General features: G+C 41.0%; 1 protein-coding gene across 2 annotated transcripts; it reads left to right on the top strand.

Annotated features, from left to right (window-relative positions):
• Positions 1 to 1,938: 1,938 nt before the first annotated feature.
• On the top strand, positions 1,939 to 18,654 carry TMEM106B (transmembrane protein 106B). 2 transcript variants are annotated; one of them, XM_063411464.1, is made up of 8 exons: positions 1,939 to 2,091; positions 5,373 to 5,594; positions 8,027 to 8,090; positions 9,381 to 9,540; positions 10,377 to 10,517; positions 10,614 to 10,663; positions 12,186 to 12,239; positions 12,997 to 18,654. In XM_063411464.1, the coding sequence occupies exons 2-8, from the start codon at positions 5,375 to 5,377 to the stop codon at positions 13,133 to 13,135; spliced, it is 828 nt and encodes a 275-aa protein (XP_063267534.1). In that variant the 5' UTR covers positions 1,939 to 2,091; positions 5,373 to 5,374; the 3' UTR covers positions 13,136 to 18,654. The 2 variants fall into 2 exon arrangements, with proteins under 2 accessions (XP_063267534.1, XP_063267527.1); XM_063411457.1 differs by lacking the exon at positions 1,939 to 2,091 and adding an exon at positions 2,543 to 2,716.
• Positions 18,655 to 24,442: the final 5,788 nt, after the last annotated feature.

Below are 24,442 nucleotides of genomic sequence, written 5' to 3'. Positions count from 1 at the left end.
TGAGATACAAACTCTGTATTGATCCTGAGCATGCCAGGCACCTGTTCAAGGTATCTGACACATACCGTTTCGTAGTTAAGAACTCACAAAATACCATGGTCAATCTTGCTGTACAAAGAGCTTTATATGGGTACCTCAGGAACCTTGAAGAGTGATGGGCCAAAGATTCAGGTGGAGATCTACCAAGACATGGAACATGTCAGCTTTTACCAATACTGCCAGGAGCTTGATCATGCCTGGCTAGGTAAGTAGGGTCAAGCCAGCTGTGATGCAAGACTCACCATTGCTTGAACTGGATAATGAAAGCTAGAGACTACTGCAAGCCAAGACTTCTTAAACTCCCAGAAAACACCAAGAGGTTCCAAGAATAAAAAGAATAAATGGGCTGGCATTGGCCTGGTTAACGATAAATTAAAATCTTTTTTCTCTAAGTACATGCTTGGTTGGGAAAAAGTTCTTTTCTGTGCTGCTCATATCACAGCACTGCCAGGTGCTGTACACACTGCAGGCATGGCTCTGCTGCAGATGGCCTCAGAGCTGCACCTGCTCTGGGCAGCTGCTGGAGGCAGCCTGTCTCCTGCCAGCCTCTGGAGCAGCCTGGCACCCTGCCCCAGCCTCGTGATCCCCCCGAACAGTCATAAGAACCTGTCTTCCTCATTCTCTCCCTTGACCCCTGACCCTGTGCTTGTCCTTGCACTGCAATACACGGTGTGAATCACACAATTACCCCCAGCCTGATTCATTCCTGCAGCTGGGTCAAGGTTCCCAAACCAGGCAGAACTTCTTCCTGCTTTCCTTCTGAGCTGTGTCTCCACCTGCACGGATCTCATCCCTTACACATTCCCACAGAGCTGCCTGGAGCATTTCCAAAGACAGCAGGTAATGGTTTTTGGGACCAAGAGGCAGACCCATGAAGAGAATCCATCACCATTTACTCACTTCCAACGCACTTTATCTTGTCTGGCAAATCGTTGGGAGAACATCTCAGGCCCACGCCCTGGATAAGCATCCCCTGTACAAGTAACATTGTATAATGTGCCTCAAGTGATGAAAAACCACTGCACTCCTTCCTGACACCTCTTCTTGCTGACCTGCCACCGCTTTGCCCTCATAAGGATCTCCTTTCTCCCGGAGCACAGGGGGGCGAGGAACTCCACCAGAGCTACTGAAGAGGACACAGAAAATAGCGATGGTGCCTCACAAGGTACCACGCAGCTGAGGACAGAAGGAGACGGCGCTCATAACTGCGGGCAGCACGGCAAACTCGCAATAGGATGCGAGGACACGGGCTTAACCTGCAGCAGAGGGGGTTAGGGTGGACATTAGGAAGCATTTCTTCACAGGACTGGCGATTGGACATTGGAATGGACGGCCCTGGGGGGTGGTGGAGTCGCTGTCCCTGAAGGTGTTTAAGGAAGGCCTGGACGTGGCCCTTGGCGCCACGGTGGTTTGGTCATAGGTTGGACTCGACGATCTTAGAGATCTTTTCCAACCTAGATGATTCTGTTAATAGGACAGAGAAACTCCGGGTGGAGCTCTGTCGCCTTTAGTCCCAACTGCCACAAAGCGGGGCTGCGCGACTCCCTATTCCCCTTTCCCTACCCTTGATTCCCCTCTCGGACACGGGATGGGCCCGCACCCTCGGGACAGCGGTTCACCGCCGCTCCCCAGCCTCGGCCCGCCCCGGCTCTGGCCCGGCGCGGGGCCAGGAAAGCAGCGCGGGCCCCGGAGAGCAGCGCGGGGCCCGGAGAGCAGCGCGGGGCCCGGAGAGCAGCGCGGGGCCAGGAAAGCAGCGCGGGGCCAGGAAAGCAGCGCGGGGCCAGGAGAGCAGCGCGGGGCCAGGAGAGCAGCGCGGGGCCCGGAGAGCAGCGCGGGCCCAGGAAAGCAGCGCGGGCCCAGGAAAGCAGCGCGGGGCCCCGGAGAGCAGCGCGCAGCCGGCTCCGCCCGCGGCCGGGCGGGCTGGGCGCGGCCCCGCCCCGCGGCTGCGCACACGCCCGATCCGGGTCCAGCGCCGGCAGCTGCGTCGCTCCGGGAGGCTGCGGTTCTGCCCCTGTGCCGTGCCCGGCCCGGCCCGCGGAGCCCGCGCCGCAGGTGGGGACGGAGGGGCGCTCCCGCAGCGGGCGGGGGCTGCGGGGCGCTGGGCGAGCTGCGGCCGGGCGGGGGTCGCCGCGCCGCCCCTGGGCCTCGGCGGGGCCTGGGCCGGCCCGCGGCGGGACGGGGGGGCTGGGCTGGCCTGTTCTGGCCCGGCCTGTTCTGGCCCGGCCTGGCCCTTCCCTGCCCGGCTCTGCCCCGGGGTCCCTCCCGCGCCAAGACCACCCCGGGCCGAGCGGGCACCGGGGCCGGCCGGGCAGCCCAGCAGCAGCCGAGCTCGCCGGGCCTTGGTCCAAGCCTGCCGGCTGGAAACTTCGCCATGTTTGCGAGGGCAGCTGGCGCTGATGGACGAGAAAATCCCTAAACCGCAGGATTTTTGACTCCTTTGTTTTGGCAGCGCCCGCCCTGCCGCCCAGGCAGTGTCCGAGACGTGGGTCTGTAAAGGGGCCGCGAAAGGCAGCGCTGGTCGTGGCCCCCGAGCTGGGCAAGGCTGTGGCTGCTAAGTCACTCCTTACCCTGTGTCCTCTGCTTCGGAGGAGCTTGTCATGTTCGCGGTTCAGGCACAGCCGATGGGGCAGACGGCTGTTGCGATTCGGAATGTTTTGTTGTGCTGAAAAAGAAGTAGGTTTGTAATCTCAAGTTTATATGTTTACATATGAAGGGTAAGAACACCAGCCTAACTTGCTGGAGGAGTATAAACATCTCGTTTGACTCTATGAAGTTTCACTGAGTTTATAAACAAAGGGGTTTTCTCCCCTAGTGTTGCGTGGGGCTCAGGATGTGGTTCAGTCTGTCTTGTGACGCTGGTTGGGTTTGTCCATGTACCCTTGTGCTGCAGTGCACAGCAAGTTGAAGGGTGCAGTAGTAAACAAAAACCACTTGTCACAACATTTTGAATTTACCAAACTCATTTTAACAAACTGTGAATTCACAGAAACCCCAGATAAGTCCAAGGGGAATGGAATGTAACATCAGTTGCAAGAGAGACTGGACCAAAGCAGAGCTGTTCATGAAGCAGGACTGCTGACTTTGGTGACAGTAGAGAAGCTGTGACATACATGTTATATTGTCAGAGTTACTACTGTTTAGCCTGTAAGTGCTGTATAAAAGTGCTTACTGCACTCTTTTACAGACTTTAGTTTCAAATGTTCTGTTTCAAAGTATTTTCAGTGTCATGGCTGAAAAGCTACAGTAATGAGGAAAAATGAAAATACACATAGTTAACAATAATGCTTTTGTGAGTAATACTCTTTTTTAAGCAAGTCTTTATAAATGCTATATATTGGCAACACTATGTTTAAATAACTCCCATTTTTTACTTGAAGTTCTTGATTTGTGGTCAGCTGGAATAAGGTTCAGGCGTGGCAAGAGGAAAAAGCATGTTGGTGAATCCAATTTTGCTTGAAGGTGGTTCTGTGTTTTCCTGTTGGTGAACTGAGACGTTTCTCCCTGGTCTCTGGCACCATTGAATTCAGTTATTGAAGCTCAGGTACAGTTGGCATTGAAGGGTGTAGCTGCATTAGTACTTTAATTCAAATAAAAGATGTGCTCCTGAAAGAAGTTCTCAGTCATCCTTGGCTGCTGCACTTTGGTTCATGTCACAGTGTGATCAGGGAGTGTGTGAACTTTCCCTTCTGGAAAAGGCTAAAACTAGAAGATGCACTCAGTTCTCAGTGGGTGTTGGATGTAGTCAGTTGGATGAAGTGATGGCAGAACAGCACGATCCCTGAGCTTTGAGATCTATAATTGTGCCAGCTATTGCCTAAGCTGCAAAACTCAGGTTCCATAGCTCGAAGGCTGTAGGTCAGCTGCAAGGCGAAAAGTAAACAAAAACCTCATATGAAATAATTGTCAACAGTGTAAGCAGCTTTTTCAGGTTGTTTTTTCTAATAGCTCAGTAGTTTTAATTTTCAGTTCAACAGTTTCCATTATTGAATGGCTCCCAAACTTATAATGTTTAAAAAGTGCTGTAGCAGCAGAAGGGTAAATAGCTTTCCTGCTTGTAAGAGGTTAATGACATAAGTTCAAAAAATAATCCTGCATATTTGCTGGGACAGTAACCGGGACTAGTTGGCATTGGTTCTTACTTTCTTTTTCCCACATTCACCTAGCCTTTGTGGCAATGTAATAAATTAATGTTGTGATTGCATTGCCATCACTATATTTGACCTATATCTGTTCTTGCTTGAGTAGTTGGTTTAAAATATTCTGACTTATTTTCCTCTTTAATCTTCCTCTTAGGGCTTCCTTTTTCTTAGCTGCCACTCTAAAAATACCTCTTACTGGAAAAAAACAAAACATAACAAACAAACAAAAAGTGCAGTTTTGCATATACTTTTAAAATCATGCAGTTCCTCAAAACACTGATGAACTGAGTGACTGCTGGCTCTGTGTTAAGTAACTAAAATGGGTTATGTGGTTAAGCTGGACTGCCATTGCTGTAGAGGTTTATTTGTTTTTATCTTGGAGGTTGTTTCCCACATGTTGCAAACTGGAGAAGTGTCTGCTTACTGCACTTTTTTACAGACTTTAGTTTCAAATGTTCTGTGTTTCAAGGTATTTTCAGTGTCATGGCTGAAAGGCTACAGTAATGAGAAAAAATAAAAATACACATAGTTAACACAAATGCTTTTGTGAGTAAAACTCTTTTTTGAACAAATCTTTGTAAATGCTATATATTGGCAGCTGATAAGTAACTCCCATTTTTTACTTGACTTCCATAGGAATTAATCCTCTTTTGAATTAAAGGGAATCATCAGTTTAAGTACCAGGCGATTTATATTTCTAACTTGGAAACTAATAGCCAATCCTATGTTCTCGAAACAAGTCCAGGCTAAAAAATTTACTAAAATTGGGTCTGTAGTGTGTAGAATTTACTCAAAATTGCTTTCTATGGCCCAGCCTTGATTTTTTTTTTTTAATACAATGATTAGTGTGTTGTGTTAAAGCCTGTACAGCAACAATCCTTTGAAAAGCTGTTGCAACTTTAGCCAGCAGTTGTACTAGTCTAACTTTAAAGTCTCTCATCGATCCCCTTTCAACTTTTGCATACTGGAGAATCTGAATAAAACTCCCAGTTAATTCAGGTTCTTCACAGTTTGGGATTGACTCCCTCTTGACAAAAGCCTCAGTGCTTTATAGGTCTTAAGGGATCTGAACAGAGGAGAACTGGAGTCTTGTCAGACTGTGGCCACACACTATCAGTTACCTGGTGCAGAGGAATAAATGCAAGCCATGTTTGAACCATTCTTCCTGAAAACTTTCTTCTGACTTTTTTTCAGACATGGGAAAGTCACTTTCTCACCTGCCTATGCATACGTGCAAGGAAGATGGCTATGATGGAAGCTCAGTGTCTGATAACGTGAGGAATGGCTTAGTTCACTCGGAAGTGCACAATGAAGACAGCAGATGTGGAGATGTGTCGCAGTTTCCCTATGTGGAATTTACAGGGAGAGACAGTGTCACCTGCCCAACCTGCCAGGGAACAGGAAGAATTCCACGGGGTAAGTTTCTGTGTTTATTATTTTATTTTTTTTTTTAACCTATACATTTACATCATAACCATAGGTAGTTGTAATAATTCATAACAAATAGCTTTTCAAGTCAAGATGAAGTTTTCTCATCTTTTTGACTTTTTTTAGCACTGAGCATTTTGTTACACTTGATGAGTGTAACAAATTGGGTCAGCTGTTACACCTTGACTGTTACAACTTGGATCTCCTCTAGTCAGTACTGTGCAACTGTTTCTTCCTCCTCAGCTTTGAATCCACACATAACCTTAGCTCTTGCAAGTTAGATTAGTAAACCTCTAGTTTCGTGACATTTTATTGCATCTTTTTTTGACTACCTATTTTAAACTATTTGAATCCATACATAACTGCAAAAATGGCTGCAAATACAGAGATGGAAAAGTTGACCTGGGCTGCAACCCCTCTTCCCTGATTTATAGTGATTTTTTTTGCCCTCACTGCTGCCAATGCCCCTTGTTTTCCTTTATCCTCCTTTTGTCCCACTCTTGCTTGCTAGGTGGATAACTCCAGCTTGGAATTAAAAATGTATAGGTTCTTTGGCTGCCTCAGGAAGGAGTTGGCTACACAGCATTAGTCTCCTTACCTGTTTTGTTTGCTTTACCCTCATCCTTTGCTTTTCCTCTTGGTAAAACATGCTGCTTTGTTGTGCTTCTGTTCTAAATGATAAGCTACCTAAATATTTATGAAGAGACCTGTGAAAGGAGAGTGTGGGATATCTGAAACCAGGCAGGAGAGTGACAAATGCAGTGGGCCAAGGCATAGCCTTTTGCTTCAGCTGTGAGATTTTCCCTTTGACTGGGGATGAACTGATGAGATGGTTTCATACTTGAGTTTGCTTTTGGCAGACCTCTTATCCAAAATAGATTATTTGGTGTAAAAGCTCTTGGAACTGATTTTGACCAGCAGCTCAGGAAACTTGAGTGATGTCTGTGCCATTTTGCCCTTCTGGAAGTGTTTCAGTGAGATTGGGTTATGATACAGTTCCCAAACACTTGCATCTCGTATTTCAGTGGTTGCAAGTGCCATAGGAGATTTGTGTTTTTAGCTGTTAAACTTTCTACTACAATGTGTTCTTGGAGTACCTCTGAATTCAGCAAACTTGACACCTGGAAAAGCTATGAAAGTAAAAATTACCTTAGCCAGAAAGGGTAAAGAAGTTTGTGCTGTTAATTTGAAGTGCTTGTTAATAGCATGTTTTACTCAAAATGCAGAAATAGCTTTTTCCACATTTGGAGGTCATTTGAGGGGAGAGGGGAAAAATTAAGAATGACAGCATGACTAGTAAGACTATAATTAATACATGATATGATGGCTAAACTATAATAAATCCATGAAATTATGTTTTGTTACTTGGACAGCTTTAGTTTTTTAGTATGATGTATGAAATCAGGACTGGGTTATTTTTTTCAAAGGCTGAAGATGCTTCATTGAAGTAGAGATGAAAATGTGTTTTAAATTGGTACAGGCTTTTTAGAAGGTTGATGTTTTGCATGCTACTATATGCTTGGTTAGCGTGTTTTGCTTGGCTTAGTGATTCAGCATGGAATCATTGCCAAGTGCTTGATTAACTCAGTGATCAAATTCTGCATTTGGCATAAAAATTGCAGATCTGACTTGGCCCTGAGGCCTCTGTTCTCTTACAGTTCCACAACAAATAGCAAAAGCTCTACTGGCAGATGCAGCAGGTGTATTTTCAACTACTCATCTGTGCATGTGCTCTTCTGCTGTTAAGATACCCTGTTAAAAAAATGTTGTCTAGTGACATAACTTTCATGGAGAAATTCCAATAGATGCTTATTTTGACTTCAGGTGGCCGCAGCTCAGCAGCACGATGATAAATATGGTTTTATATACTCCTGATTTCCATTATGCAGTGAATGCATAGCTTGTGTTGCCCAGGTCACATGTATTGACAACTTTGGTTGTTTCAGTTTGGGCTTGTTGTTTGTTGGGGTTTTTTAACCAAACCTGACCCCTGCTTTTCAGAAGAGTACATGCAGAATACCTTCTGGACCAGTTCTTACTGCCCAAGCTTCTGAATGTTTTGTCCCATGAGTTAGTAGGGTCTGGCATAGAGAGCTCAGAGCTGTTCTACATCTCTTTTTGTCCAGGAAGTGGTGCCAGAGGCAATGCTGCCTCCTGTCATGTGTGCAGCACAGAGGCAGAATTTATTGCTGTTTTGGACTTGGTGTTTTTTCAGCTGGATGTTGCATAAGCCATGCTCTATTTCAGAAAGTGACATCAGCTACAGTAGCATTCGACCTGGCTCCTTATCTGGAATTTAAATGTTTATCTTTAGTGTTATTCTTTGATGCCACTAATTTGTAACTTGTACTCTTTGTTTAAAAGAGTTGCGACAACGCTTATTCTTTGTTTAAATTCTGAAAGGGTGTTTTTGTTTCCAGGGCAGGAAAATCAGCTGGTAGCCTTAATTCCATACAGTGATCAGAGACTGAGGCCAAGAAGAACGTAAGTCAATAGCTGTTTGTGATACCTGAATCTACAGTTAATTATTCTCTCCTAGTTAAAATTCAACAGTTCAAAAGAGCTAGCAATAAGAAAAAGCAAACAAAAATCACTGGAATGCTTTCTTACATTCGTTACAGGAAGAGCAGCCTTAACCTCTAACTCTTGGAGAGTTGTTTATTAACAGGTGTTCATACATCCATCACAGTACATCTTAGCTAGGTACACAGCTAAGGGATCCTGTATGACCTATCCATGCACATGTTTACGGTAATGATGTGGTTATGGCCCAATCTCTGTAGCATCCTAATTGATATAAGCAGACACATCTTCACTGTTAGAGTTTGAGTTAATCAGGAGTGTCTTGGAGCCACTACTACAAAATAAGTCACCTAAAATTAATTTGTAACATTCTGATTTTTGCAGCTAGAAAAATCAACAACTTATGATACAGCATATTAAATATTTTTTCTAGGATCTACTTAGAGGGTTCACTAGAATGCTCAGGGCTTCTTGTTCTGACATGTTTTGGGTTTTACTTCTTTTTTTTTAATGTTTTGATACTTTTGTAGTACACAGAAATGAGTGCCAGGAAGAAGAAATATATTAGCTTCACATAATACTATTCTGGATAATATATCTGATGTAATGGTAGTACAAATAAGAAACATTATTCTAGTGTTCAAATCTGGACAAAATTGGAGCTGAAGCAGATCTTTTTATTTGTGGAAAGTTTTTATTATCTCTCACACCACTACTACCACTCCACCCTCCTATGCACGCACACACAGACACACACACAAAGCAACGCCCACACAAACATATCCTTTTGTATTAGCTTGACTGTGAACTTCCTGCTCCTTAGCTAAGTCCGAACACTTTCTCTGGAAGTCAGGATTCTCTGTCATAAGAGCTCTATTTTGTGTTCTGGGTGTGGTTTTTGTGAGGCTTCCACAATGATGGAAGCTGTGCTATAAATAAATATTAAGAGGAAGTGGATTTGTTTCAAAGCACATCAATATTTACCTTTTCATTCTCCTTTGAAAGTTACAAATGTTGGGATAACCACATGGTTTGAAATGTGATTTTTGATGTATGTGCAAGAGTAACAGCTGTTTCAGAGGTAGATGGGAAGTGCAGCATAGGGGTTTTTCCCTTTTTAGAAGCTAATGGAAGCTGGAAATAGACTGAATTAGTTGTGTGACTAGTCCTGCTCATTATCACTTAAAAGAAAATAGCATGTCACCATTTTTAATGTGCTTTGACTCTGATATGTGCATTTTTTTCCTCCAGAAAGCTCTATGTGACTGCTTCTGTAACTGTGTGTTTACTGCTTTCTGGGCTGGCTGTGTTTTTCTTGTTTCCTCGCTCGATTGACGTTCAGTACATTGGTGTGAAGTCCGTATATGTCACTTACGAACAGGAGAGGCGGATAATCTATCTAAATATTACAGTAAGTAAGATTTTATTATGAATAACAATCATTATATTATTTCATATAAATAATACTTTATACTGTTTGGGTGTTTGTAATGCATAAATGCAACAGGAGATTCTGCTTTAAGAGTTTAATGTACATAGAAACTCTGGTGTGGCTGAAAAGCTTAGCTGGTGCCTTAAGAACTAGAATAAGTGACCAGTTTGAAAAATGTAACTGAGCCTGTTATGGCTGGTTGCTGTAGCTATAGCTGATAGAGGTGTAGTGCAAACTGGCACTTGGTCTTCTCTTTTCAAGGGAATAGTAACTTTGGAGTTCTCGGTGTTACTTTTGGAATATGTCTGAAATGTAGTGTGTGTATGTAGGAATGCTATTTGCTACTGCCCTGGTATTATGCCTCTGTCAAAATTGGTGTTGAGGAAAAATACTTTCTTATCCACATGAAAACTTAAAGGAGCTTTTCCCACATAGTTCTTGATTTCTTTGTAATGACATTGATACAGGATTGCCTAAAGACTTTTGGTAGAGTTCTTGATTTTAAGTAAAGCAAAGCTGCTGTGGGAGAAAGAGGTCCTTTGATAGCTGAATTTCCTGGAAGGAGTAATTGTTGATAGGAAGAAATGCAGTGTTTGAAGTGGACAGTTGTTACCAAGAAAGTTGTGCAGAAGTTTGTGTTACTCAATATATTCACTAAACAAACTCAGAAAGGAGTCAAGTGATGGTCTGTGTCCCCGCTCCTCTCTGCAATCCTTGCAGGCAAGAAAATTTATGTGCAGAATTTCTGATATTACTGTTGCTCATCAAGATACACAGAATGGATAGCTGTTACTGTTTTGTGTTTGTTTTTTCAGAACACACTCAATATAACAAATAACAACTATTACTCTGTTGAAGTAGCAAATATCACAGCCCAAGTCCAGTTTTCAAAAACAGTTATTGGCAAAGCACGGTTAAACAACATCACCAACATTGGTCCACTGGATATGAAACAGGTAAGTAGCTTAGACTCTCAAAATCAAACAGGTGTTAATCTTCATGTATAAATCTACTTATTTGTGTCTTCATCTCTTTTTCATTGTGTTTTTTAGATTGATTATATGGTGCCCACAGTCATACAAGATGAAATGAGCTACATGTAGTAAGTATACTCACTTGTAAATATCACATGGATCTTATTAAAAGTTGCAGTGGTGTTAAAAAGAACTTTTTTCAAAGTTAGCAGGAATCTGTTTGAAAAGTTGTTGGGGCATTTTCTTTAAGTACTGCAAGACAGGTAATCCACAATTGCTTCATTCATATAGTAGTTTGCTGTAGCTGGCTGTAAACCCTTTAAATGGTATCTCTGTTACAGTATTTCAGGCCTCAGCACTAGTTAGGCCTGCTGCTATGGGGGTGAAAGTGCAGGTGTGTTCCCCTGACAAATTCTCTAGTAACTTTCCCACAACTTTCTCTACAGTAGAAGGAAATGTGTATTTAGTGGTATGCAAATTAGACTTTTCTTCACACGTTATACAATGGTAAGCAATGTTTACAGCCTGCCCTTTCAGTGGTTTTATTCACAGCTTCTGAAAGTTCATTTGTCCAACAGACTATTACCTCATTATATCTTGTTCACAACCCCCAATTTTAGTTCCCTTACACTGAAATCCAGATTAACAGAAAGAGTTAATTTTAACTATTGAGACTTCAGGTCTGTGCAGTTCTGGTGGATGCCAGTCCCTTTGGGGTGGAAGAAAACCTTATGGTTTGAAGTGTTGCAATAAAATGAAATAGGTGTGAAATGCCAAGAGAGGCACAAATTTCAAATCAACAGAAAATGTTGAACCTCTGTTGCCTTTTAAGAGTATGTAAGTTAGCTTTATGTGAACACTGAATCTTGTGAATCTGCTCACTCTTTGGATGCATGAGGAATAAATAAGCTTCATAGCCTTTGTAAAACTCATGATAATGCTGTATTTTCTTACAGTTTGAATGAGCTGAGTTTACTGACTCCTTATATCTTATTTTTGTTGGTGCAAGGGGAAGGAATGACAAAGGCATGCAGATATTGTAGGTGGTTGCCAAGTAATCTTACTGCAATGATCACATGCTTTTCATTCTAGAGCTGATAAAATTGTGACCAACAGCAATGATTTAAGAAGCAGGGGTTAAAAGTATGCACTTACATGGTGCTCTTTATGACTGGTATGTAGGCCTGTGTCAGAAAATGGAAGTCTGAAAAGGTTATCTTGCAAAAGAACAATAACCTTGACTTTGGAATCTCTGTATGTTGGTTAAAGGTTACTTTGCATAATACAGAAGTGGGTGAGTGCAAAAAAAAGGTGACAAAGTGATACTGACAGGCTTTAAATGTAGTGACTCAGGTTAACCTTGGTTAGCTTCTGGAAGATGGAATGAACACTATCTGAGGACACTTCTGTTGGCAAACATTACACGAAAGGAAACACATATGAAGACAGTACAGCAAACACATGTGAAAGTAAGACTATGAATGCAAAAAAGGGGAGCATACAGTCACTGGTAAATGATTCTGTTACCATTACACCAGCACCTCTATACAGACAGCAGAATTTCCAGCTGAAGTCAGAAGTCTTGCTTTTTAGATAACTACCCTGGAAAAGTTTGATGTGAATCTAACAGTTGTTCTCCCTTTTTTGCAGTGACTTCTGTACTTTACCATCTATCAAAGTACATAACATAGTAGTGATGATGCAGTAAGTATGGTATTCTTCCTATGTGTGAGAAACAACTTCAGAAGAATGATTATTTAATAATTATTATTATTAAAATAATACTCAAATAGTATTACATACTCAAATACTCAAATCATCCTGGTGTCTTTGCAACATAGATAAAATGAAGTCAACTTGCTATCTAGTGTAGTAGCTTTATAGTTACAGAAAGTGAACTATGTGTTTTGACAGGTTCTGGTGGTGCAGACTGGATTGAGAATCCTTGTTACTGCCTCTGCTCTGCAGCTGGGCTGTATCTGTGGGGCTACTGATGTCTCAAAACCTTTAAAGTTACTTTGTATATCAGCCACTGTTCAAAACTTGCTGAGATCTTTGATCTTGAAGGAGTTCCTGGCTTTAGTACTCTGTCAGAGTCTGCTTTTGTGACATTGCATAAATTTCAGCATGGTGGGGTCTTTCCTTGGTAAGAGACAGGGGCGTGTCTTTAGACAAGATATAGCATGGCTTGTAGCTTGTTTAATCATTTGCTTTCTCGTGACAAACGAAAAATATTATTTGTAGTGGTAGATATTACAAGTAAAACTCAGCTTTAGCATCTTTAAGAAAAGGAACCAGATGTCTCTCATGGAGAAAATCTAAAGTGGTAAATCAGTAATGTTCTTAAATTTACTTAAAACATACTTTGTTCTAAAACTTTTTCCTTAATAACCCTAGTAATATAAGCACAGTGATTTCTAGAATAGGAAACTCAAAATCTCTTCTCTTCTGTCTTTTTAAGAGTGACAGTGACAACCTCGTACTTAGGCCACCCTGAGCAAATATCCCAGGAGAGATACCAGTATGTGGACTGTGGAGGAAACACGACCTACCAGCTGGGCCAGTCAGAGTATTTAAATGTCCTTCAGCCTCCACAGTAAAAGCACCTGATGGCTGGTGTGGAATGACTGCTGTTGGTGCTTGCAGAGATCCTTTGCATAGAGCTGGTGTCACGTGGAGGGGAGAGTACATGCGATGTACAGCATAGCAAACGTGGAGATCTGTACACTTTAGATGCAAGGAGGGAAAGGTGCAAATTGTAAATAGGTGCACTTGTTAAATGTTGTGTTTCCCCTTCTGTTTGCTTTCTGTTACTGTAAGCACTTCTGTCAAGTTGTGTGGTGGGGGGGAGAGGGTGAATATCAGATTCTTGAACAGAACTGAGACTTTTCCTTGCAGTGTGGTACATCAACTTAGAATAACTGTGTATGTCTGTGTTTAGGTGAAGTGTGTCACTAATGAGCATTTTAAAAAAATAATACTCATAAATTTTAAGTTTATACTTCAGTTCTTGACATTTGACAATTGAAAATGCAGTCTTACTACTTAAATAACAAGATTACTTTGAGGTGTCTGGATATGAAACTCCTTATTAGTAACCCAGTGGCAATAGTCCTTTATTTTGAGATTCTACACTTTATTTGCTAAACATGACTAGGGGTGACATGCAGTCTATGAAAGCCAGGAAAGCTCTTTAGGATGACACTATAGCTGAATGTGCAGTTTCTAGAATCTGGCTTATTTTCACTCATATTCCCTCTTGCTACCTCTGGGTTGCTATAAGGAGAATATATATTGTTGGATTTAATGCTGGGTTTAAAACTAAACAAGAAACAACCCCCACAGCAATTACTGACAAAGGAAAAACACAAAAATACTCTAGAAAATGAGCAAGACTTTACCAGTCTGTTTTTGAGTAAGCTTTTTAGAACAGGTATTAAAATCAAGATTGTGCGGTTGGAACTAGGTGGGAAACTTTGAGCATGGGTTTGGAGAGCTTGGTGTAAATTTTTGTGATTTTTTACTGTTTTAATATACTATGTAGCTAAGCAACGTTTAAGTGTTAGTATGCTGGGTTGTGTTTATTGCCTGCGCAGGCTCAGTAAGCAAATGCAGTAGTTATCTGTACCTCCAGAGCACTCAGTGGTCACAGCAAAGTTATGTAAGGGAAGATAAAGCAATTCTTTCTGTAGGAGTAAATGCTTATGCAATTGTGAGATTACTGACTGACAGCATGAAACAGTTTCTGTAGCACAGTTTGCACATGCGAATTTCTGGGGTAATTGTCAATCGTGGTGATTATAAACTTCGAGTCCAAAGTTGTTTGGCTCCTGAAGGCTGACTGTTCTGAGAGTAAGCTTTTTAATTAGCTAGATCAGGGTTTTATTTCTGAATTGGGTGAGATGCAGCTGTAAGAAGGTACTATTGAGACTTTTGCATTGTAATGAATAATGTATTTTTTAAAATAGCTGTTACTGGTTTTATGCTTCCTATCTCCTGGAAATAAGCTACACAAAATGACATGGCAATAAACTCAATAGAAAAAGGCTTCTGAGTAACTTGCCACTAACAATCTCTGATGCTCCAGTACTTCAGCGAAGATACATGTCTACATTAGTCTTTTCTTTGCTGGTCTCTCGTAGATGGACCTAAGGGGGTGGATGGGGAAAAATGTGGGTGATGAAAGACTGATTTGAAAGACATTAAGTAACCATAATAATCCCCCCCACCCTACCCTATTGGAGTTGCTATGAGCACTTTGAGAGTCTATGAAAACTTTTGGAACCTCAACTGTCGGTTTCATGTGGTTGTTGATAAGATGAAGACTTCATCTTTCGCCTTTAGAGAACTTCTATAACTGGAGTAGTCAATTGAGATGACTTATTGTAGTTATATTCAGAAGATTATTCTTGATTTTTTGGCCCTTAAAAGTAAACATTCTTTATTACAGCTCACAGTCATGAGGGAAACTACTTCACAACTAACTCACCTCTCTGGAGTGAAAATGAGGTTCAGTCCTGTAGCTGCTAAAATGCATTTGTAAGCTTGTCTGATAGCCTGAAAAGATACAGGTGATAACTAAAGACCAGGAGAGTGGGGAGCTAGCTAGAAGCAGAGAGGTGAACTCCTGATACCTGTTGTAGAAAGATATGCTAATAATGGAGAGTAGAGAGAGAATTCTCGTTTAAATCATATCAGAACTGAAGTCTGCCTGCAAGTGACACAGGCTCTTTTCTTCTAGGCTTAAATATTTACACACTAGAGTGTTGTTTTTGTTTGGGGGTTGTTGTTTGTGGTTTTTTGAAATAGAAAAAGAAGAAAACAGCTGTAGGCAGATAGTTACATTAATTTAAAACAAGTTTTACTTCCAAGGATGAAAAGTAATCTAAAATAACTGGAATGGCACAGTGATTAACTTAATTTGTGACAGTAGTGAATGCTGCTTTTGAACAAGCATGGCAGGGGGAAGTTACACTTTATGCAATGTTGATGCTCAAACTGGCTTTTGATTTTGGTGGACATGCTGAGCAAAATCAATAGATAAATCTGTTGTTCCTAACTTTGCATGAAGTGCTTAGAATTTGCTGATTTAAATTAAAAAGTTGAGTGGAGTTATTCTTTCCATGTAGGTGTCAGAAGGGAGAAGATAAAACTCAGTTTTTTTCATCTAGGATATCTAAACATTAATTTGTGATAGATTTACTGAATTATGAAGAGTTCTCCTCTCTAGAAACAAACTGTGGGTTAAAGATCCACTGAATTCTCAAATTAAGCCAGTAGCAAGAGAATAGAAGGTTTAAGATTCCAAATGGTAGCATTCCCTTGCATAACTGTCAGCATATTATTAACCAAGTAAAGCAAGTATTTCAATTTATCTACTGATTTTAATGTAACGTCATCAGATAAGCAGGTAAGCAGCTATGTGAATATTTAGCTTGTACTTGCTTTATGTGACCGAGCTTGGAAACATCCAAGTACCAGACCTTTCATTTTTCATATTTGTTTTATCTTAATCTTAAAATAAAGAAGGCAAGCCTTTCAGTTCAGTTGTAAATCAATAAATACAATTCTCACCAGAAAGTTGGCTTGAAAAATTACAAATTTTTTCCTGGTTTATCTTATGTGTGTCTTCTGAAGTGATTCATATTTCACTTGTAACTTCCTCTAGTCTTCAAACACTATCAAATACCTTTTACCAATATTGCAGTGTGTTTCTTTCTAGTAGAATTCTTTTCACTTGAATACTTTGTAGCAATTCCTTTACCAAAACCTGTTGCACTTTAAAATGGAAGCTCTGTTAGTTATTTTTTAAAACAGTAAGAAATATAGCCCAGATATTGCACTGTAATGGCACTATTGAAAGTCAGTTTAATGTATTCTGTTTAAAATAACTGTAAAATTTCAAAATTTTAACTCAAGTAAGTATGGAACACTTAGCTGCATAAGAATGTTGGCCATTGGAGAATAAAGTTATTGCACCTTTCAAATACACTGCTCTAAAAATAAAAGAATGAATAAATAACCATCCAAGATCCAAACCATCAAAGATCTAACCATCAAATATCTATTTGCAGAAATTCAAAGGGAAGCACTCTTACTAAAAGATGAAATACTGACATTCTTGAATTCCTGGTGTGGGAAAAAGCCAGTAGAAGTTCATTCATAATTTCTTTACTCATCTCAATGTCATGGGGAAGGTTGCTTAATTTCTAATCTTATGTGAAGACAAACCATAAGTATCTGTTTCCTCTGTGGTATAACTTGGAAGTTCTTAATGCACTTCTGATGTGTGCATGACCTTGATATCAACCTTGTAGTGTTTATATTTTGCAGCCTGATATTGGCAGATTTGAGTACATGTTTTAATTGACTTTGCTTCAAATTATCCTTGAAGTTCTACAAGTGAATATATTTTTTCATAGTAGTGCATTGCAAACATGCCTGGGCTTTTTAGCATGTGGTATATAAAGGGAACCATTTAAACACCTTTAAGTGCTTGGATGGAACCATGAGGGTCTTTGACCTGACTGAAGTGTTGTGCCCTCATGATAGAAAGGATGGTGCGTGGAGTGGCATGAGAGAAATTTCTATATTCAGAACACATTAAAAGAGAAGTAGTGTTATATCTTATTCAGCATTTAAGACTTCTTTTATTTTTCCTCCATTTTTTGAGCGGTGGTGGTTTGTGGTTTTGTTCTCACCCTTTCTTATCTATAGCAAGATATCTGTCCCCAGACAGCACCTTCTGAAATGGGTGACTTGTTGCAGAGTTGGGCAGCTGCAGGAAGCTTCACATCAGCTGAACTGCACTTGTTAAGAGATGAGCAAGACTAGCAATGGTACCTCTAAGAACTAATTTTTTACTTGCCTGACTAACAAAATGCCACAACCTTAGTAATGCTTCCAGGCTTTAAACTACTGAAAGGGAAGGATAAATATTGCAAGTGCAACCAATATACTTAAGCAATGGACTACTTGCAACCAGCAAAATGTTTGTTAGTGATGGCCCTGGTCATTCCAAAAAGTCTCATTTTTTTTTCTTTCGCCCCAGGGAAGAAGGAAGAGATCCCAGCCAAAAGATGTTGAGAACAATTATTTGGCTGTGGCAAACTTCCAGTGTTTGTTCCACTTCAGAAGTCCCCTTCCTATTTTATGTTTATTTGGGAATTCTGATCATTACCAGAGGATAGTTTAGGGTAGTTCTACTACCTGCAGCTTTTGCCATGTGAATCTGCTTTCCCATGGGTAGGCAGGCCTGTGGGCCAGGAAGAACAGTCTGCATGGGATCTGCACCCTTTGTGTGGAGAGCCCTGCAGTCCAGTGGGAGACTGTTCAGTGGGAGTAGCATCCTGATCCTCACATTCTCCTCTTCCAACCATCACAAGGGTCCTACAGTTTGGATGCATGTGTTTCCTGGGTACTGAAACTGCTATTGCTTTGCACGGGCAGGGATGTTTAGTACCACACATGGAAGTGTATTATGGTGCCTGAGTATTTTGGGTCTGACTGACTGTGATTTAGTTCTTTTGTTTGTTTTAAGGAAGCAAATTTAACTGCTGTTAACATCCACTGTACAGAGTGTGCATATAATAGCTTGAGATATGTATAGAAATACTAATGAGTGATAACTATTTTTGTAACTTAAGATGTTCTTGTAACTGTGTAGCAAACAATCTATCCACTAAAGCATGATAAACTCTCTAGAAGTCAAAGAGTATTTTGGGATGACTTGTAGGACAAGCTAATGTAAGCTGACAGGGGCACAAGGGATCTTGTTATTCAGAGGTTCAAAATCTGGACCTAATTTCATTCTGAATATGTTTCTAGACAGGCTTGTTTGACTCAAAGAATGATATTAAATTTTCTATTTAAAAAGCTTGGATCACGTATATCTTTTTTTCTTAACTGACTTAATATTTTTCTCCCCTTCTTTCCTGTCTCCCACAAGTTTCCCCTCTATCTCACCATATTTTCCCACAAGCTTTCATGTATTTTCAAGGATATGACTTCAATTTTTGTAACTTGGCATTCCATGATGTGAAGACTTTGCAATCTACTTTTTTTATACTATGTTTTATTGTGTTAAGTCTGTAATAAACTTGAGTATCTGAAAGCTGAACACCATGTGTGAATAAATTAGTGTTGTCTGAACTACTGAAGTAACTGAGTTCAAACTTGGGCTGTTGTGATGAGTTGGCCTCTGCCACTGGATGAGCCATTGCTCTTACACTCTTCCCTCCCAGCAGGATGGTGGAGAGAACTGGGACAAAGGCAGGAAAACTTGGGTCAAGATGAAGACGTTTTAATACGAGAAGCAAAACTGTGTGTACAAGCAAAACAAAATAAGAAATTTATTTCCTAGCAGCAGGCAGGTGTTTACAACAGGAAGACAAATCCCTTAACCCTAATTAGCCTTCCTTTCTCTTTTCCCTGAGCTTTTATTCCCTGAGCTGGGAATATGGAATACCCCTTTTGTCAGCTGGGAGCATCTGTCCTGGCCACGTCCCCTCTCAGCCTAAGCCCCGCAGGTTTGGGTGGAAACAAAGGGGAAAGAGGCAAAGAGAAAGGAAACCTCTGGTGCTGTGTGAATACTGCTCAGCATTAGCCAAAACATTGGTGTGTTATCAGCACAGTTTATCCACTAACCCAAAGCACAGAGCTGTATGGCTGGGATGCTGTAAGGAAAATTAACTGCATCCCAGACAGACCCAGTTATACCTATCTGCAAAGTTACTTTTAGGAGCCATTGTTGGTGAAAAACGCTGATCTTTAAAAACTAGGCAACAAAGAACATGATTTTGTGTCTTGGTTTGAAAGACAGATATCTGCTAGGAAGGGGGTAGGACCTCCCTCCAAATTATTCCAATTAAAAAAAAAAAAAAGGAGCTTTCAGACAGAGGTATGGGGTAGGAATAACAGTTCTTTACTAGTATATATGACAAAATGACAAAAAAACAACAACTACAGCATCAATAATAAACAGAACCGAGAACCTTGAGGGCTTTCTTTTACAAAAGCCCAGAGCAGTTTGATCTGGATGCCCCTGCAGGACTCCGAGAGGCCGAACTGGAAGGGAGGAAAGTCCCGGGCTGGTGGATGAGATGAGGTCTGTGCTGGCAGCTGGAGCAGCAGGGGTGTCCCGGCAGGGCTGGGCAGTGCAGGGCTACAGAGTAGCAGGGGAACCTCAAAGCTCCGAAGAAGCAGCAGTGGTGGAAGGAGAGGCTGGAGAAAGCCAGCTCAGGATTCCCGGGTACACGAGGAGATGAGGGTAGATTTCCCAGGACGAGGCAGAGGCAGAGTGATGGCCATGAACTCTTCCTGCAGCGGGGGGCAGCCTGACCGTCCTCCTCGGCGCTGAGAGCAAGAGTGCCTCCCCCTCCCCCAGATCTGTCTTTTTGCCTTTCCCAAAGCTCATCATCTCTCCCCTCTGAGGGACACTCCCAGGGACTCAGAAACAATAGGTGTAGCTTTGTGCTGCCATATCCCTCAAGCACTCCTTTTGTTCTGACTAAGTAGTCATCAAGGCCTCTTGGAAACTTATGGGAAAAAAATCTGTGAGAAGAAAAAAACCCCAAATCTAACCCCCAACACTTTGGAACATTCAGAATATTCAAATGTTACAAATAGCCTTACATAGATGTTTTGGAATAACTTAGTGGGATATTTTTAATGTTTGTCCTGGAGAAACCTATTGTATATTCATGAGTGCTACACCAGTTTTCTGGTTTGATTAATACATGGGGATCCTTTGTGGGTAGAGGATTTTTGTTTCAGCTTGTGAATCTCTTAAGAAAGGCTGATTTTTAAAAACTGAGTTTAGATGGGAAAATAACTACAGTCATGCATGCTATTTTCTTTTTCACAGAGTCATTTTTCCACCCCAGAGTTGTCATAACCATTTTTATAATTGTCCCAGCCCTGTACAGAACACTGTAAATGGGAGAACAACAACCTTTAAGCACTACTTTCCTTTGTTTAGATAAAAGCATGAAGAGATGGGAAGATCTGCTTCTGTCTTGTTCTACTCATCTAGAGTTGGATCAGCAGAAATATGCCTTTAATGGTGAACAGTTTGATTTGATCAAAAAACTTCAAACTACATGATTTGGATTCCTCTCCTGTGCTGTGATTTTGGGGGTTTTTTCCCATTTAAAGCAGGTAGAGAGAACGAAGGTGAAATTCTACCAGGTAAATTTCAAACACCATTTTGCCTATCTGGAGAGTATAAAGAGCATTAAAATTGAATAAATGCACTGACAGATGAGAATAGACAATCAAATATGAATTTGGACAAAATTAAAGGCCCAGAAATTGTTATTCTGGAACACTCAAAGCAGATGATTTTGAGATCTAACTACTGAAAGGTCTGACATCTTGAAATAGACTAGTTTCAAAGACCTAATTGACAGAAACTTCTGAGAGATGTTGAAGTTTCCCAGGCTGTCTGTACATTGCTTTCCTTTTACTTCTCAAAATTTCATACAGATCTCTGTATAACTGTGTAACTGAGTGCATACTTGGGATGTGGTTTTGGGATATGTTCACCTGCGAGTGCTCTGGTTACACTGATTATGAATGACACTAATTGCCTCCCAGTGTAAAGTTGATGTCTATCTGGCAACTTAAGGAATACCAAATCACACATTTAATTTTGCTAGAAATCTCTTGATGTCAGATGAAGCAAAGATCCTGGTACATTTCTGTTGTGATTTTTTTTTTCTTCTTGTTTTTCTTCAGGAATCCTTTCTTCTTAAGCCTCAGAGCTGAGGTTTTTTTCCTGTGGATGGGTAGCAGGTGCCACGCAGTTTAATGAGCTGTCATGGGCACTGTGGAGCTGACCTTGCTCCATAATGGAGCTGCTTTTTCATGAACCAGTGAATCACCTAATGCAGGAAAAGCAGAACTTGATTGAGGAGCTTTGGCATCACTGTAATGTAACATTTCACTGACTGCAGTTATGGGTACCTGGAAGGTAATGATATATGTCATACTTGAGAGGTTTTTAGGAAGTAATGCTTCTAGTAGCCCTAGCAATATAGTTGAGGTTGAGAAATGAATGTAATTTGCCTCAGTCTGTCTTTTCTCATGACAATTATACCACAAGACTCTTGTTCTGGTACTAGTCACAGGAGTGATATAAGGATTACCTACATAGATGGTAATATCTAAAAAAGCAAGTAAAGACCTACAATGTTTTTCATGAGTTTTGGAGGCTCATATCCTACTAATATATATTATTTCTTGGTTACTAAGTCTATCTCAAATCATTTATTTGTGGAATGTTAGTGGCTATCTGTATTGAGATCCATACCTGCAATGAATCTGTGACCAAATTTTGCATTCAGTGTCTTTAAACATGTAGAGACAATCAATGCAACTATTTCACTTTCCACACTGATACTAAATTTGTGAGCTTTTCATCAAATTTGCAACAGAATGTTAAAATAAGACTTAAAACCCCAAAATATTGCTGCAGAATGTAGATTCTAAAACTCATAATGTCTACAACCACTTCTACTTGGTGCCAATCCAGAAATGGGGCAGAGTTGCTATTTCCCTGTCCCTTTTAACATGCTAAGTGACCTGGCATGTCCCCTGAACAATTTATGATCAGGAGAGGATTCTGTCTTCTTTAACATTTCTAACATCCTCTGTGCCATTCCTGGATCCAGCCCTTCAGCACTGATAAATATTGCCAGGGGTCAGGGCTGAAATGTTGTTGTCTTGTAGGCTTCCAGAGGGCCAGCAGTGGTCATGGAGGACCAAGCAGATTAAAGCCACGCTTTGAGTCCTGAAAGCAAATTAAGCTGTTGTGTAAATATACCTGGTGCCTTGCTCCTACAGATAGTTACCAAGCTTGCCTTTGGTTTGCTCTCACTAAAAATGCAAATTAGTAGGACAGAAGGAAGCTAAGACTTAGAAAAAAATAAAATGTGCTAATCTTATGTTGCATGCTGTCAACTATACTGTTTGATATGCTAATACTTGAAAAATCCTATTTAAACTGAAAGCTGGGCTTCTCAAACATGGGAGGGATTCAATTTCCTTCTCAAAAGAACAGTAGAAAAGCTGAATACAACTCAAGGTTACTTAGTAACCTTGGTGCGACCAGCTAAACCCAGGGGAAGGTGTGTGCAGGGTCCTTGATTTAAAAAACAGAAAGAAGCCCCCTGGCATCTAAGGCACCCCCTAAAGAACCCTAACAAACAAACAACCCCCCCACCACCCCACCACTATTATTAGCAATTTATATGTATATATAAATAAATATATATGTATAGCTATATATATATAGTTATGTAGTTATAATTTATAGTGCAGTCTGAGATATCCTAGTTTTTATTACGTGTGGGGGGGTGGGGGATGGGTTGTAGGGTTTTTTAATATGGAGAATGAATGTGCCAAGGTGATGGAGTGCTGCTGCCTTCCCTCCATCAGCGATGCCACTAGCCTGCAGCATGTGCCAGTGGCAGCAGCCTCCTTAGTGAGATGGGTGTGATGCTTGAGGAGCTGAAAAGTGCTCTCTGAAGAAGAGGGTTAAAAATGTGTTTGTGCTTCCCAGCCCTTCACTGCCTGCTCCACTCCAGTATTTAAGTGCAGCCAGATGCAAGAACAACCTCCCAGAAAAGAGCAGGGCTGTCCTGGTTGAACTGTTCAGATGAAATGGACTTCCAGTGTAATAAATCCAGTATATTACTTTAATTCTGAATGTATGAAATACTCCCACTCAGAGGTCTATTTCAGATTTTAAAATGTAACAGGTCTGAATATGAGACATTTAATTTAGTGAAAGATCTTGAGCAACCCCTGTTTGTGTCTGTGTAGCTGGAATTCCACAGACTCAAATGGCAGACTGGCCTTGCAAGGGCATCAGCTGCTTCCCCCAGTACCCCTCGATGCAGAGCTGCAGGAGGTGAGTCCACAGCTCTGCAATGGCAGCGTGGGGCCCAGCACGTGAAGAATGAAGTGGTGAATTCAAGATCCAGGCAGAAAGAAAGTTTTTGGAGAAGCTTTTCTACTACCAAGAAACATGTTTTGGTTATACAGTTATGAATTTCAAGACTACTCTAAAAGAGAGTAATATTTTAATCCCTGTAAATCAACATTACTTTATATCCTTCTGAAACTGTGACCCGTGACTGCCTCTGATTTCAGTCGGTTTGAATTGTTCCTAAATCTAGACCTCTGCAAGGTCACCATAAGTCTATGGGAGAGGATGGCACTGGCACAGCAGCTGATGCCATTAAACCAACATGAATGTAGGCAGAATTGGAGAAATGTGTGTTAGACACAGAGATGCTCTGTGAGGTACTCTGTTTATCCTCTGGACTAGGAAAACACCATGAAGAGATGATCTTGGTTAAAAACTAGAACTGTAAACTCTGTGCCAGGGGCACATATGCTATTACTGAGACAGCTCCATGACTTTACCCCTGAGCATGTGTCCCTCAACAGTGTCAGAGAGATGGCTTTAAATACATATTGTGTTAGAGAGTACTAATATGTAAATAATCTCCTTTTCGTTGTGCAAATGTGCTTTCTTGTCAGATCCTGTTTTTCATGAGATGTCTTCATCAGTTATTTGAAATACATAAAATCAATATTTAACATCAAAATGTACTTTTTGCTGCTACCTAGGGAAGGAATTACAATTGTACCTGCTTAGACTGTTGAGATTTACCGCATGATCATCCTTAGATAGTGAGTTGTTAACAGTACATTGAGAAACCTATCCCAAATTCAGTCTCTAACATATGCCTGGGAAAATCTTACTTCTCAGACATGCACCCCTGTGTCATTTTTAGCACACTCACATAGTAGACTTGAATTTTGTATGTAGCAATTTATTTAAAGCCAGTTATATCATATTGCTTAATGGCTTGGACCCAGCCCTCAAAACTAAAAAA

This window comes from Prinia subflava, chromosome 1 (genome assembly GCF_021018805.1).
Source record: "Prinia subflava isolate CZ2003 ecotype Zambia chromosome 1, Cam_Psub_1.2, whole genome shotgun sequence".
NCBI lineage: Eukaryota > Metazoa > Chordata > Aves > Passeriformes > Cisticolidae > Prinia > Prinia subflava.
The sequence above is the reverse complement of the archived record's forward strand: the minus strand, read 5'-3'. Positions and strand labels throughout refer to the sequence as shown.